Source organism: Sardina pilchardus, chromosome 10, assembly GCF_963854185.1.
Source record: "Sardina pilchardus chromosome 10, fSarPil1.1, whole genome shotgun sequence".
In the NCBI taxonomy this organism is placed as follows: Eukaryota; Metazoa; Chordata; class Actinopteri; order Clupeiformes; family Clupeidae; genus Sardina; species Sardina pilchardus.
In genome coordinates, this window is record NC_085003.1 from 29,377,309 (window position 1) to 29,391,902 (window position 14,594).

The 14,594-nt window shown below is 43.7% G+C and overlaps 3 protein-coding genes across 4 annotated transcripts in view; 1 reads left to right on the plus strand and 2 right to left on the minus strand.

Annotated features, from left to right (window-relative positions):
• si:dkey-238o13.4 (uncharacterized protein LOC560780 homolog) overlaps positions 1-2,907 on the minus strand; it is a 3,762-nt gene extending 855 nt beyond the window's left edge. The window contains exons 1-6 of the mRNA XM_062547536.1: positions 2,744-2,907; positions 2,221-2,328; positions 1,992-2,131; positions 1,538-1,634; positions 914-1,038; positions 1-421 (exon numbers count right to left, since the gene is read on the minus strand). The exon at positions 1-421 is cut by the window's left edge and continues 855 nt beyond it. Of these exons, the coding sequence (XP_062403520.1) occupies positions 245-421; positions 914-1,038; positions 1,538-1,634; positions 1,992-2,131; positions 2,221-2,328; positions 2,744-2,828 (732 nt within the window). The 5' untranslated portion in view covers positions 2,829-2,907 and the 3' untranslated portion in view covers positions 1-244. The remainder of the gene's footprint in view (positions 422-913; positions 1,039-1,537; positions 1,635-1,991; positions 2,132-2,220; positions 2,329-2,743) is intronic.
• A 968-nt stretch (positions 2,908-3,875) lies between these two features.
• On the plus strand, positions 3,876-8,063 carry spata2l (spermatogenesis associated 2-like). Of its 2 annotated transcripts, none has more exons than XM_062547543.1 (3): positions 3,876-4,008; positions 4,760-5,093; positions 6,191-8,063. In XM_062547543.1, exons 2-3 carry the CDS (start codon positions 4,761-4,763, stop codon positions 7,499-7,501), a joined length of 1,644 nt encoding a protein of 547 aa, XP_062403527.1. In that variant the 5' UTR covers positions 3,876-4,008; position 4,760; the 3' UTR covers positions 7,502-8,063. The 2 variants fall into 2 exon arrangements, with proteins under 2 accessions (XP_062403527.1, XP_062403526.1); XM_062547542.1 differs by having other exon boundaries at positions 3,895-4,043.
• A 48-nt stretch (positions 8,064-8,111) lies between these two features.
• pdf (peptide deformylase, mitochondrial) lies at positions 8,112-10,239 on the minus strand. Its single transcript, XM_062547544.1, has 3 exons — positions 10,097-10,239; positions 9,125-9,751; positions 8,112-8,797 (listed from the first exon to the last, which is right to left on the minus strand). The coding sequence occupies exons 2-3, from the start codon at positions 9,717-9,719 to the stop codon at positions 8,640-8,642; spliced, it is 753 nt and encodes a 250-aa protein (XP_062403528.1). The 5' UTR covers positions 9,720-9,751; positions 10,097-10,239; the 3' UTR covers positions 8,112-8,639.
• Positions 10,240-14,594: the final 4,355 nt, after the last annotated feature.

Here is a 14,594-nt window from a genome sequence, read left to right on the forward strand (position 1 = left end):
ACACACACACACACACACACACACAAACACACAGACAATCACTCGCTCACTCACTCACACACTCTCACACACATACACGCACATACAGACATTCACTTGCTCACTCACTCACACACTCTCACACACACACACAAACACAAAAAACCTAACATCAACTGGCAACAGCGCAGACAGAGAGGATGTCCACAGATTCCAACACATGATGGCTCTGACTGCTGCTGATGCGCCATAAAGCAGGTGGGCTCTACAGATTCCCCTCCAGGATCACAGTTTTGAGGTCAGCAGGGCAGCTGACCGGGTAGACGGTGTGGGAGGTGTTCCGTCTCTCGATGAGCGTCGCCACCGCCTCCCCCAGCTCCAGGTGGTTCAGGAACCCAGGGGCGATGCGGTCTGGGGTGGCCACTCCCGTGTTGATTTTCACCTGCCGGAGGAAGAGGACCAGCACACAGAGATGCTTTAAGTGACAGGAAATCCAGTTCACAGCCCAACCACCCTGAAGGAATAAGTTCCTGCTTAATAGTTAAATAGGCCTAAACAAACGGCTCATGGGAATAGGCCACCACTGCATCTCGACCACTGCTCTAGATGCTGTGGAATAACCAACTAATTGACTATCCAGTGAGAATGTACTGCTGAAACAGAGAAACTGTCTGTTTTGAAATGCTAGCAATGAGTTTTTACCTTGTTTGCCCCAGAGACACAATCATAATCCGATCTACCTGAACTACAAATAACTAGTTGTTGTAAGTATCCATGACCTAGGGCCTGATATGGTAGTGATACACTATAGAGTAGCAAAGACCTGCTCTTGATCCCAGACAAAACAACAAAAACAACCTTGTTGTTTATTTGTTGTGTGTCCATCAACAATATGGGACGTGTTCTGTATACAGTGTACACAACCAACACACACCTGATTAAGTTTGCAGGAGACATCAGGGTACTCTTCCCGCAGAACCTGACAGAAGGCCAGAGCGCTAGCTGCTCCCACCGTCAGGAACCCTGTGCCAGGCATCAGGATCTTCTCTCCAGCACCACCTGCAGGCATAAGCTTGTTATTGCAGCCTAAGTAAGACAGCCAAGGGACACATTTTAAAGCAACACTTGTACCCCTTGTTGACAATTTAATGCTCTGAATAGTACCCATTTAGCAACTGTACCAAGTGCTTCAAATGACAAAGAGTCATATACAACAAAGTAAAGAGTACTTTGCATGGTACAACAAAGTTATAGTAAAAAGTTACATTAAGACACCAATCTCTATATTGTAAGACACTGTAGCATCAAAATTAGTTTGCAACGGTCATTTTATGTCAATACAAACTACATCTTTGCTTTAAGGGCCTTTAATCCTCAAGGGGAATGACTGGGTCAAAAAGGCCTGATATTAATTTGAGATCATGCATCGCCTCATTTTTTCAATCATAATGGGAACTTCTTTAAATGTATCTGAGTATTACTAACCATCTACTTTACAATCAAAAGCTTGTGGTTTCATGATGTCTCTCTCACGATTATTAAGAGGAGTGGCACTCACCTGTAATGAACGTGTAGGTGTAGTCAGAATCATCCCTCACCAAGGGGAAGAAGGTCTTCCATGAAACGAAAGTACTGAGGAGCAATGTGTCAATGACCTAAGATGAGCAAGAGAGTGATGAGACAAGATAGGGGTACCATCAAAGAGTTAAGTTGTCTAAGAAGACACAGAACAGTAAAATGAGACAAAACTGGAAGAGGTTTTGGATACATTGTGGATACAGGACACAGGACAGAGGGGACGAGCATGCTTAAAGTTCTGTGCGTGTGAATCACAGGTGTCAGGATGAATATGCAGTAGGCAATGCGAGTATAGCACATTTCATACACAGGGTTAATTCAATGTGCTTTACATAAACAAAATCAAAGAGTAGGCTAACAGTACAAAAGTATAAAAGGGCAATAGTTTTAAAATGTTTAAAAAGTAAAGTGCATGGAACAATTTAAAGTCTCACCCAGTGCAGTTCTTTCACGGTCTGTGTGTGAGGGGGTCCGCCCTGCCACCAGCTGAACCCCAAAGAAGACACCACATCTGTCACCTTCCCCACCAGTTTCAGAAGATCTTGTTTCGCCTCCTCTGCACCATCTTCCGTGCCTGAGTTCAACAGAGACAAATTCAACTCAGATGCAACTGGCTCCTGTTGAGAATTTTTGAATTGTTGACATTTTGAGCTGTCCTCTCACCGACATTCCCCACCAATGTAATCAAGTTGCCTTTGGTGGACGGAGAAACAAAATCCTTGAGTTTATCCAATCTGGCGCTGTCGCGGGAGATCACGGCTACCCTGAAACCTAAACATCCAGTAAAAAAAAAAAATCATAAGAATGCACACATCGGATTGAACGACATGACACAAGAGCAGCCCGTCAAGCGCTCCTGTAGCCTGAGTGAGTTTGAATTCGAACGTTGTGCGCCTGTTCCACCTGACATGCGCTCGCAGCCCTCTCTTTGAAGCAAGTTCGGGATAAACCAAAGGTCGGCTGCATGGTAAATAGCTTATTTCTGTCTTTGATTCAAGGACAGATTAAGCAATGAATAGCCTATTACAATTAAATTCAAAGTGTTTTTGCTCAAAGGCTCAAGAGGCAATACGCACAGAAAGTTTGTGCGTAAATTTATTTGGCTACCTCACAGAAAGTTGCCTTTATAAGCTACAGCCTATGCAAATTAATCTATTAGTTAGTACATCCGAAAAGCATGTCTTACCCCTATCCAAAAGCGCCTTGACAACTCCGGATCCCACGGTACCTGCACCGCCAAGTGCCAACACCATCCTGTCCCCGTTTGACATTATCGGAACAAATGCAAAATCGATCAGAGAACTTCGCCAATAAGCTATGTCTAGAAGAGGTTGAGACAGAGATTGTGACTTTATCTGCCCGTTAACTCCTCATAAAGAGCTGAGACTCTTTAAACTGATGCGAAGGTCCAGGGTTCCGCCCATCTGTCAATGTCATCCATCCTAGCCACGCCCGGATTAGATGAGGGGACACCTCGCCCATTATTTACCGTTCAGTTCACCACATCAATTGGTAAAACGACACACTAAAGTGATACAGACATAGGCTACTTAAGTCCATTATATTGAACTGGCCAATTTAACAATTGTGTGTGATAAGAGGTGATTAATTGTTGCTGAATGGCGAGTTGATTGCCCGCTCCAGGAGGTAACAAAATATTACATGCAGGCTAAGTCACAACAGATCATTTAGACTAAATCAATAGGCTTTAAGAAAATGAAACAAGGCTTACACATACACCTGTGCAGTTTATTAAACATGAGACTAGCCTACTGCGTAGATTAAAATATTTAGGCCTAACTAAGTTGCAGACTATTATGGCGCTGCAGAACTGCAACAGCACTGAAATGCGCCGCATGCAACTCAATGGTCAGATTCGTTCCCATCTGGATCAGATGCGAACTCGTGCTATGATCATCTCCCTCTTGTGGCGAATTTGTAAAAATGCAACCTGTACGCCAGGGCCCAGGAGGGCTCATATCATGCACACGGGTGAAATCAGTGACAGATGTGTTTATTCAGAGAGAACACTGACGCGATACAGGCTACATCAAACGTTTCACACATGTCCGTTTGCTCGAATGTTGAAACGACAGTCATTGGTAGGAATAGATGGAAAGGATGCAGTCATTCTAATAAATAATAATACAAATAATAATAATTATAATAATGAACCCTTAACCCATGTTATGATGTGGATGTCATTCTCTATCGAACGAAGGAAACATACAGGAATATGTTATTTTCTAACAGTAGGCCTAGGCTAGTGGATAAATAGAATTATCACAGTGATGGCATAGGCTACATGTATCGTGTGTAGTCACAGCTGCACGGAAGTTACGTTTGAATATTTTTGATGCGGGCCGTCAGAAGTGAAATGAAACTAATGTGTGGTCATGAGCTAGCTGAGTTGAAGATCATTTTTCACTCTTACGAATTGTAAATCAACAAGTAAGCAACTTCGGACGTCGAAGAGACACGGCAAGGTTGCTTGTTTTGTAGTTCTCCCCCTGTTTAACAAGTCGACTTGCTTTAACTTTAATCGGTAGCCAACACAAAGTTTTGGTAACTTAGCTTGCTAACTAGCCAACTTTGAGCTAATGTAGAAACTGAGTTGCTTACGTGTGAACATTTACTACTGTAGCTGTTTTCCGAGTTGTTTTTCTCTATGTATGTTTGTTTGCTTGCTAACTAGCTAGCAAGCAAGGTCAGCTGATTTCAATGTATTGAGACAAATCTGTCAACGGTCTACGAGTGGCTTTAACTGAGCTGTATTGTGAAATCAGATTTACACGTAATGCTAGTAAACTCCAGAACAAGTTTAGTTGGTGTCATTTAAATTGATGAATTACAAAAAAAGTAAACGATGAACAACTAATCGTAACACTAACCTAACCTTCCTTCCTGGCTGGGTTACGAACAACAAGTCTTTACATCATGTTTGGACTCTGATTCGGGCCTATATCTCACCGATAATTTAAACCATCAAGTTAAGTTCAGAGTGACAAAAAAAATATCACACACAGACTGTACTGTTCTGTGTACGAGGCGGTTCACTCCACACACTCGCTTTTGCTTGGATGGCTGGATTTTTTTCCGAATTAATAGATCATTAATAGCGATTGAAGTAACATTTCAGTGGCTGTCAATCTTTCCCTTTAAATTGTTCTTTCTACTCCTCTTGCTACTAACATCTTTTCAGGATGAGCCCTGGCATCAAAGAGACAAACGGCCTGAGTCTCCCTGAGGCATACAAGGCCAGCTTGGAGCAGCACATTGAACAGGGGGGCTGGAGTCTGGTCTGCCGAGATGAGGAGCTCTGCAAGCACATTGAGGACATCCTCAAGGGACAGAGCACCCATGACTGTTACCTCACCCATGGCCTGGACGTGCTCTCTGTCATGGAGGAGTCACTTCGCTGCCCAGTCACAGCCAGGGCTGGACTGAAGGGGCTGGCCAGGGCATTTGAGGTGCTGGAGCTGGCCTCTCTCAACCTCTACCTGTATCCATGGAGGAAGGAGTACAGAATAATCAAGGTGGGTAAAGTCAAGTGATACAGCGATATCTACCATGGTGATCAACTGAAAACAAAATTTAGAAAGTCAAACATATGAACCATACAGGTAGGGTTGCAAAATTCCGGGAATTTTCAAAGTTGGAAACTTTCCATGGGAATTAACGGGAATATACGGGAATTAACGGGAATAAATGGGAATTAATGGGAATAAACTGGAAATGTTGTATCTGGCAAGACAAAGACCTTAATGTACTTGGAAAAAACCCATCTTTCAGCATAATGTTAGTTAAAACAACCTGATGTAGTGCAAATTCAGTTGAATTTCTACCCTGCACACAGGTCGATTACATGCACACAACAATCAACATAGGCTACTAGACATATAGGAAACCTAATTTTCCCGGTGAAAATGTCATTGCAAACATTATCTCATGTGGGAATAACTGGTGGGAAACTGGGGGAAGTTTGCGAAAAGAGTCGCCCAGTTCTTGGCGTGTCATCACTGTTGTCCTCATGCAAATGGAAGAACGTAATTTTGCATCTCTAATGGGATGGTTAATAATCATATGGTCATATTAGGCTACTGGTCTGATTTAGCTTGGCACTTTCGAAAATAATCACAATTTGTGAGGTTTGGGGTCATACATTAATGTAATGTCGGTATTTTTTGGCCAACCGAGGCTTAAAATAAGTTCATTAAACATTTTTGTAACAAGTTGAGTTCAGCCAGTGTTCACGGCAGTCTTGGCTAGCTAATGTAAGCTGCTAGTAAAAAGCAAAATTCCCGTAAATTCCCATTAATTCCCTAATTTCATGTAATTCCATAAAAGTTTCCCATTTTGAATATTTCCAAAATTCCCCAGCTTAACTTCCCATGGGAAATTTCCAGAAAGTTTCTGGAAATTTACCGGAAATTTTCCGCCCCTTTGCAACCCTACATACAGGCTTAGAACCATACCTGCTTATTTATGAACCATTCAGGCTTCCATTTAACTGCAAACATGAAGCATCTCCTATTGAACTTTAGACTATTTTGGCCAACCACCAATTGTGGAAAAACAGTTAGCACAAAGCATTTAATAACGTTGATGTATTTCTCTGCGCCCTCTCACCCAGACCTACTCTGGCATGTTCACACACCATGTCAGGCCAGCTTTGTCCATGGAGCAGGTGGTAGAGCTGTTCGGACTGCTGGGCTACCGGGCCTCAGCTGGGGCCAGTGGGGAGCAGGAGCTACGCCTGGGCACAGCACCCGTGCGGCCGGACGATCTTCTTAGCCTGGCCTGCAGCTTCTTCACCGCCCGCTGTGAGTGCCAGCTGCTGCTGACCTCGCTGGAGTCCCTGAGACGGCCCCAGGCGCGGACGTCTGAGTGGGGCCTGAGGCTGGTGCAGGAGAGACGCAGAGGCCCCAGCCTCCAGGTGGCGCTGCAGAGTGTCCAGAGGAGCCTGGGAGTCCACATGCGGCCTATCAAGGAGGTTTGCAGCGACGCTTCAGAAGTGGATGAGGACTTGTACACGGGAGAGGGAGATGGTGGATCCAGAAGTCCCGAGTCCAAACGTTCCCACCGACCTCTCAAACAGTCCCACAGCAGCCCTGTGCTTTGCACTGGTGAGGCGTCATCACAAACAGGACGTCTGTGTGTGTCCACCCTGAACTACCAGATCTCCTCCCCGTCTTCGCCAGGTGGAGGTGCCAGGCATGAGCCAGCCAGCGCATTTGAGGGGCAGACATTTCAGAATACCAGCAGAGGCACACCCTGCGTTTCTCAAAAGCCCCTAGAAGTGTGTAGCTGTGTGGAGTCTGGAAACCACTACAACCGCTTTTGTCAACAGTGCAATACGGTCCATTGCTCAACCTGTGCTGTCCTTGACTACTGCGAAAGGGAAGTAGGACACAACATATCCTTCTGCAGCGAGATACTCTTGCCAGAGGCAGCCGAAAGTAAGACAAAACATATCAAACTCATGAGTCCTAAGGACAAGCGCTCCCCACCTGGGTTCCCAGAAAGGCACTTTTGTCTGGACGGCAAAGATAAACCGCATGTCACCTGCCGCACTTGCCGGCGTGCCCACGACTGCCTGTGCGAGGATGGGCAACGATGTGTCCAGGAAAGCCACGAGTTGGAGTACCAACTGGAGCCAAGCAAGTCCATGCCTCTCCACCAGTGCTGTGCCTCCACCTGGCCCCGTCCCCAGTTCGCCTGCCTAAGTTGCAAGATCTTCCATTCTGCCTCCTGCCCCGACGGAGCTTCCTGTAAACAAACACACAGTGTGCGTGAGTTGATGGATGTGTGTGAATCATGCTCTCGGGCTCCTGAGGTTCTGTGTAAGCACTGCTGCACCCAGTTGTGCAAAGAGTGCTGGTATAAGAGCCCCCTGCAATGTCTGTGTGGAAACCCCTTTGACTACCCAGGTACTGCTGTGTGATTGGACATTCAAATGGCTGTACCAGTCTTCTCCAGCACATTGGCCTGTGCATCTTCACCAATGCTGCCTTTGAAGTATTCTTCAAACTTTAGAATGTCTCACAGGGAAGGCTAGAAGACTGGATAAGAAGGAAACCGTTTGAACATTTCAAGCACCATATATGCCAAAGTAATACTAACTTGTTTTGAATGTGTATGTTTATATAATTTCTCCTTTCACATGTATTAGTTTAGTGTTTCTTGGAGGCTAAATTTCTAAGACATTCTCTCAAGCAGAGTGAAACCCTCTTTTGTCTTCCAAAGATTTGTGATAGTTTCACTTAAAATGTAAAATGCATTACAATGCAATTGAAAGAGGGGACTAAGAAGCAAGATGGTTTGTAGTGGAGTTAGAGACATACTTTCAGTTTCATCCTTATAAACTGGATGCAGAATGTTACCTGTATTTTTTCCTTGTGCTTGTAAAGAATTGATCTGTGTGAGTATGGATTTCATGCATTTTCATCCCATTTCTTCGGAGATTTTACTGGGTAAAGAAAGGTCTTCTAGACTCTAAAAAGCCATTGATTGCTTTCTTTCTGATGTTTGTTTGCTGTTGCAAGAGACACATGTAAACAAAGTATTTTATTCATATGAACACACACATATAGTTACTGACACAATGTTCAGCAACTGCGCCACAATTGCATAGCAGTGCATACTCATTTGCAGATTGCTGTTAATCCTCTCCGTCACAAAAAAAACCACCTCTGTTGACAACATCAAAGCAGAAACCTGTCATGTTTTCACAAAGATCTCCGTTTCTTGATGTCACAGAGTAGGCCTACTGTCAGTTTGGGTTTTTTCTTTCTTTTCGTACCAACAGTGCTCGGTGACCTCAAGAAACACCGATTTATGTGACAGCTCGCCAGATTTATCCTTTAAGCTTATGACTACACATAGGTCTTCCACAGTTTTCTAATTAACCTTCATCTGCATGTGAAGAACACCCAAATCCTAATTCACGAGCAACGTTATCCTTGGTTGAGATTCTACAGGTGACAATCCTAAAGTCCCAGTTGTTCTGCGTGGTTTTCCTTCTGGATATCTCAATGTGGCTCATTTGACTTTTTTCACCGAAAACATGATCGCTCCTGATGCTATTCATTGTACTCCTGCCACTTAATGTTGATGAAGGTGTTACTGTCCATGCGATCTATGTACAGGACACCGTTTAAATGGTCCATCTCATGCTGTATGATGCGGGCGGCCCAGCCACTGGCTTGCCACGTCACCGGCTCACCTTTCTCGTTCAGACCTTTCAAGAGAAGAGAGAGAAAACTGTTCACTGTGACGGTTAATTTTATCTATGGCACTGACCACTATTGACTAGAATGATTACTGGCATACAGGATGTCAGGATGTTACTTTTACGGGGAAACATTGTATTCTGTACAGATGTAGACAGACATCAAGTCATATGGCCAGTTTCTTGCACATGCATTAAGCCTTATCCTAGGCTAGTAGCTTTTTCAATGGAAAATCTCCATTGAAGTTCTCTATTAGTTCAGGATGGGAGTATATATGTATATTCAGTTCGAAAGAGTTGCTGTGAGTATGTGATGGTAATGTAAGAGGCCTTCACCTGACACTTCCACTGAGAGGTAACGCGGAACAGATGCAGAAAAGCCCGAGAGGCTCTCGCAGGCCTCCTGGAAAACTGCGGTGCGTCCGTCCAACACGCGCAACTCTGGGTTGATGAAGACGCTCAACGGGAAGGCCTCCAGGCCGCGCGCCCGTCGGGACGCCTCTGAGCTGTCCTCCAGCATCTTCTTGGGGTACTCCAGTGCCAGGATGCGCAGCGGCACGCCGATCTGGGGCGCACTTAGTCCCACACACTCCAACCGTCGCATCACCTGCACGAGTGTGCGGATCACCTGCTGAACGTCTGCACTGCCCACCTCCTCAGGGGCGACGGTGGCCGCCTGTCCGCGCAGCACAGGGTCTCCCACCTGGCACACGTGGCTGTAAGGGGGCTTGGGGGGCGACTTAAGTTTGCGCTTCACATACTGCAGGTAGGAGCGGACCTTGATGTCACTGGAGTAGGCACAGGAAGGGGTGGTGGGCAGAGTGGATGCCATTAGTAGCTGGCGGGGATGGTGACTGTTGGCCTGAAGGGGTCTGGAGGTGCAGATTTTCACTAGGCAGGGCCAGAGAGACCCCCTCAGTGGTCGTGTCATGTCTGGACAAGGATGGTACTTGTACTCAGTGACTGTAACAGAACAAGACATGTCAGTATATTGTCGAATGTCAAGTATCACATGAATCTATATCGCCCTCTGATGGTAATACATGTGACAAGTATTTGCTGCCAAACCAGATTCTCAGTCACAACAGACCATGCATGGGTTACCAACATTTCCACAAAATGGATTATTTGATACATAGGTTATAAAAGCATAACATGAAGACTGACAACTACAGAAAGCCCAAAACATAGGCTACATTACAGTGCAGTGTAGCCTGACAGGGAACCAGAGAATGTCTATAAGGGGCTCTGAAGGAACACAAGACTGCTTTCGTAACATAAAAGTCGTGGTGGTGGTGGTGAACTTACCGACGATATCCGCTCAACCAATTTCTGAAATGCAATGTCAATACGACATAAATAACGTATTTTCTTATCATCCGATGACTTTCAGACCCATGCCTCCATGATGGAAATTTGACTTCCCGTCGATCTACAGCGTTTACTTCCGCCTGGTTTACAGTCGTCAGAATAAAAGTCTTTACGGCGAACAAGTTTATGTATGTTCCTATCCTGAAAAAGTTATCTTGATAATATGGAAAAACGTAGAACCTTCTATCACAATATAAAAAATAAACAATGTTGAATTAACCACATAAATAATTAGTAGGTCAGATAGTAATGAAAAGAACGGCTTTTATTTTGTCACATGCTGCTTCTCAGTTACTTTCGAACAGGCAAGGAGCCCGCCTTAGCAAAACTTGATCTAATCTAAGTAGTTTTAGCTGAACCGTGCAGCAATTAAGCTAATATATGGCATCGAGTTATTAATACGTTATTAATATTTGTTTCTTGTTTTTTTCGCTACCTCAGAGCCGAGTGCGATCCCGCAAGAGCCTGTGTGGGGCCCCTCCGTATCATTTCTTGCCCGAACATGTCCCATTTGTAGGGAAGAGATGAGAGCCTAGGACTAGCCTACGTAAAGCAGGCGATGCATTTGACAGTTCTGAAAATAAACCACATGCCGGTGGTTTCTTTGGAAAGCTGCTGTTTCTGTCCCGTTTCTGCCACCAGGACTAAGGAAGAACTACCTAGAGACTGCTGGCATTGATAATGGAGAACAGTCACTTCAAGAAGACAGAAATAAAGTGTGTGAAACTTCTACCAGCTCTTCCTCTCTGGATTATTGAATATGCCTGGAGTGGGCGATTGACCAATCTACTGAATGGTATGGATTTTATCTTAGACTAATATTGTCATTGCTATAGGGTAGACAGTAGACTAAACTCCCAAATCAGACATCATCATTTAGCCTACCGAAAACAGCATCAAGCAGCATGCAATGGCTGAGTATGACTATTTGACTATTATGACTATTTTGATGTCCTGTCAGAGATAAAACCTCACATCACACAAACTCAAATTGTTCAATGTAGTCTGTTTCACTTATGATTTAGGATATTATTAGTGTTCAAGTGGAATCGATAAATGCAGTACAGTAGAAGAGCAGCAACTTATTAAAAAAAGGTATTGCTCTGATGAAGTCTTCAATTGTAATTTTGAGTAAGTGTTGCCATAGCCTGTTAATGTGTCTTGTACTGAGGGTTGAATGTTGTGGTTATTTGGACCTTTGTGTTTTGTGTGTGTGTGTGTGTGTGTGTGTGTGTGTGTGTGTGTGTGTGTGTGTGTGTGTGTGTTTGTGTGTGTGTGTGTGTGTGTGTGTGTGTGTGTGTGTGTGTGTGTGTGTGTGTGTGTGTGTGTGTGTGTGTGTGTGTGTGTGTGTGTGTGTGTGTGTGTGTGTGGTTGTGTGTGTGTGTGTGCGCACGCAGTGCTGGGGCCTCCATTGTGGCTGGAGGGAGACTGGCGCTCCCTGACCCTGGCTGAGCTGTGCAGTGTGCGTGCAGCCGCTGCTGAGGCCTGGGCGATCCTGAGGGCCCGCGATGTTGAGCATTACGAGCGTGCCGTAGAGTTCCTGGAGGTCACTCTGAACCTCCTGCCTCGCCTGGTCTCCTGCATCAAACACATGAAGATCGTGTTCGGCTTCAAGACACTGGTGGGTGGCTTGCTGTGATATTGCTGTGTTGTTGTAATTAGAAATACTAGAAGTAAGCAAACGTGCCACTACACGCTCTTTATTCAATAACAAAGAATTCCTGTTGGCTGGAAGCAAAGCATTTACACCAACACCAACATCTGACCCATGAAGCAGGATCTGAAAAACACATGAACTTTTACACAGGCCTAGCCCATGTGATCACCACATTAATTGTACCTATACCAGACAACTCACCCAAGTATCAACCCATTTAGTGCTAAGCAGCTAGTCATTTATATCCAATTATATGAATCCACAAGGCAGAGGACTGATTAGAATCCACATTCAATATTCCATAATTTAATTTGTCTTATCTCCCTCAACAATGGAATTCTCTTCTCTGATTGGCTGATGGGGTGGCCATTAACTTCGTATAACCTGCTACCTTTGAAGTAGTTCCCGTATCACACTTGAATATTAATTCGCCAAACTCGTTGCGAAGTTTAAATGAACTGTCACGTTGCATCCAAGCTGAAATACAGACGTGCAGAACCATAGTAACATTGTAGCATATGACGGAGGTGGATTGTAGCTAGTTGGATGCCATGTAGGCTATAAAAGTAGCGATCTTTCAAAGTTAAAGTTAATCAGAATCCTGGGATATGCCCGCTTGACAACGGGAGAGATAGAACTAACGACTGGCTTTTGGCCGTAGCAACCAGCCATTTAGAACTAACGACTGGCTTTTGGCCGTAGCAACCAGCCATTTAGAACTAACGACTGGCTTTTGGCCATAGCAACCATCCATTTAGAACTAGTAACGGCAGTTTTGTGCTGCAAGTAGAAAGTTGATACTGTATGTGGCGGAAAGTAGTCCCACAGTCAAGACAGTTTTAGAATAGAATATATACTTTTTTGATCCCGTGAGGGAAATTCAGTTCTCTGCATTTAACCCAATTTAACCGAATTAGTGAACACACAGCACACAGTGAACACACAGTGAGGTGAATCACTGAATTCAAATGCAGCAGAGACTTTGTTTCTTCTGCAGCTGCGTTTGTGAGATTGAAAATATGATTAACTGTTGAAATATAAACTGTAGTGTGTTGGCGTAAGTGTAGATATTTGTTTATTCTATTACATGTCTTTCAGGCACTATAGTAAAGGTGTGTTCACTCTCTTTGGAGTTGTATTTCTAAAGTTGCAAAGTTATGTGTATATATATACAGTATACTGTAGGAATTGTCTTGAAATCAATGGTCGCGAATGTTTAATCTTTTGCATTTATCTCAATCTGTCTCAGGTGATCATGTGGATGATTCGAAATGAACACTGTCCTGTCAGCACCATGGAGAAGACCACGAAGTTCTTTCCTAGCCAACTCCCTCAGTACAGCAGATGTGTGAGTAAAGGTCCATTACCACTAGGGGGCATCAGTTCCACATGAATATTCTGTTGATGTGAACTGAGACGTGTTACAGTTTTTTTTTTTTATTGCTTTGACCTGGTTGAAGAAACTGGTGACCTCTCAGTCTTCATCATCACTCTCTCAGCAGACCAAAAGACACCTCTTGCAAATGAGTTAACCCATTGTTATTGTTTTGACACACTTCCCACACCCTTTTGCAAATCAGTTAAGGCAGATGTCATTCAAGCAGTCCAAACTCCATTGCTTTAACTGTGGTAACCAAACAGAAACGATATATTCCCATCTCTTAGAAACTTCTTGCCCAGTATGAAATCACTGAAGCACCTGTTTGACACTGCTTCACACAACTTTTCAATTTGCAATCAGTCTGCAGGCTTAAAAGGTGCCATGTTGTGTGTTGTAACTTGCAAGCATGGATGGTCAAGGCAGATGAGAGTGAGAGTAAGAATTGACTAGAAGAGATTTTTTTCTTTACAGTTTTTTTTGATTGCTTTGACGCAGTAGTCAACTCAAAAAAACATTTTTCAAAACTCTTAACGCAAAGGCCTAAACAGTGGCACCAATGGTCAAAATGACTTATTTTGCCTGCAAAAGGCTCTAACTCCTCCAAAACAATTTTGCCCTCAAACAACACAACTTGCACACAAATGCATAAGCGCTTCCAATCAGTCATTAGACAATGGGCATCAAAATACAAAATTCAGCTCTCAATGTGAATTAGTACTGCATTACTGGTCAGCAGCTTACAAATCAGTGCCAATTTGCTTTCTTGCAAAAAAATAGATCCAGAATCATATACAATGATTTTTCAAATTGTGTTGAATGCAGTATTCATTCTCTTTTTTCTTTTATTTTTTTTTGAGATTGTGGCTAGGAAATGAAATATTCCAACAGAAACCACTAAATCACATATATAGTATGAAAGAAAGAAATCCAGTCAAATCCATCACTGTGTAAGATATAAGGAAAATAAAAATAAAAATTCTGTACATTAAAGAAAAAAATCTCTTCTAGTCAATTCTTACTCTCACTCTCATTTGCCTTGACCATCCATACTTGCAAGTTACAACACACATGGCACCTTTTAGCCTGCAAATTGAAAAGTTGTGTGAAGCAGTGTCAAACAGGTGCTTCAATGATTTCATACTGGGCAAGAAGTTTCTAAGAGATGGGGAAAATATAGTTCCTGTTTGGTTACCACAGCTAAAGCAATGGGTCGACTGCTTGAATGACATCTGCGTTACTGATTTGCAAAAGGGTGCGGGAAGTGTGTCAAAACAATGACAATGGGTTAACTCATTTGCAAGAGGTGTATTTTGCTCTGCTGAGAGAGTGATGATGAAGAGAGGTCACCAGGTTCTTCAACCAGGTCAAAGCAAAAGAAAAAAACTGTATTGTACAGA

Coding starts and splice junctions, on each gene's coding strand:
- spata2l (XM_062547543.1), top strand. CDS start 4,761: ATGAGCCCTGGCATCAAAGAGACAAACGGCCTGAGTCTCCCTGAGGCA. Junction 5,094..6,190: donor AGGAGTACAGAATAATCAAG/GTGGGTAAAGTC, acceptor CCTCTCACCCAG/ACCTACTCTGGCATGTTCAC.
- pdf (XM_062547544.1), bottom strand. CDS start 9,719: ATGACACGACCACTGAGGGGGTCTCTCTGGCCCTGCCTAGTGAAAATC. Junction 8,798..9,124: donor CCTCTCAGTGGAAGTGTCAG/GTGAAGGCCTCT, acceptor TTCTCTTGAAAG/GTCTGAACGAGAAAGGTGAG.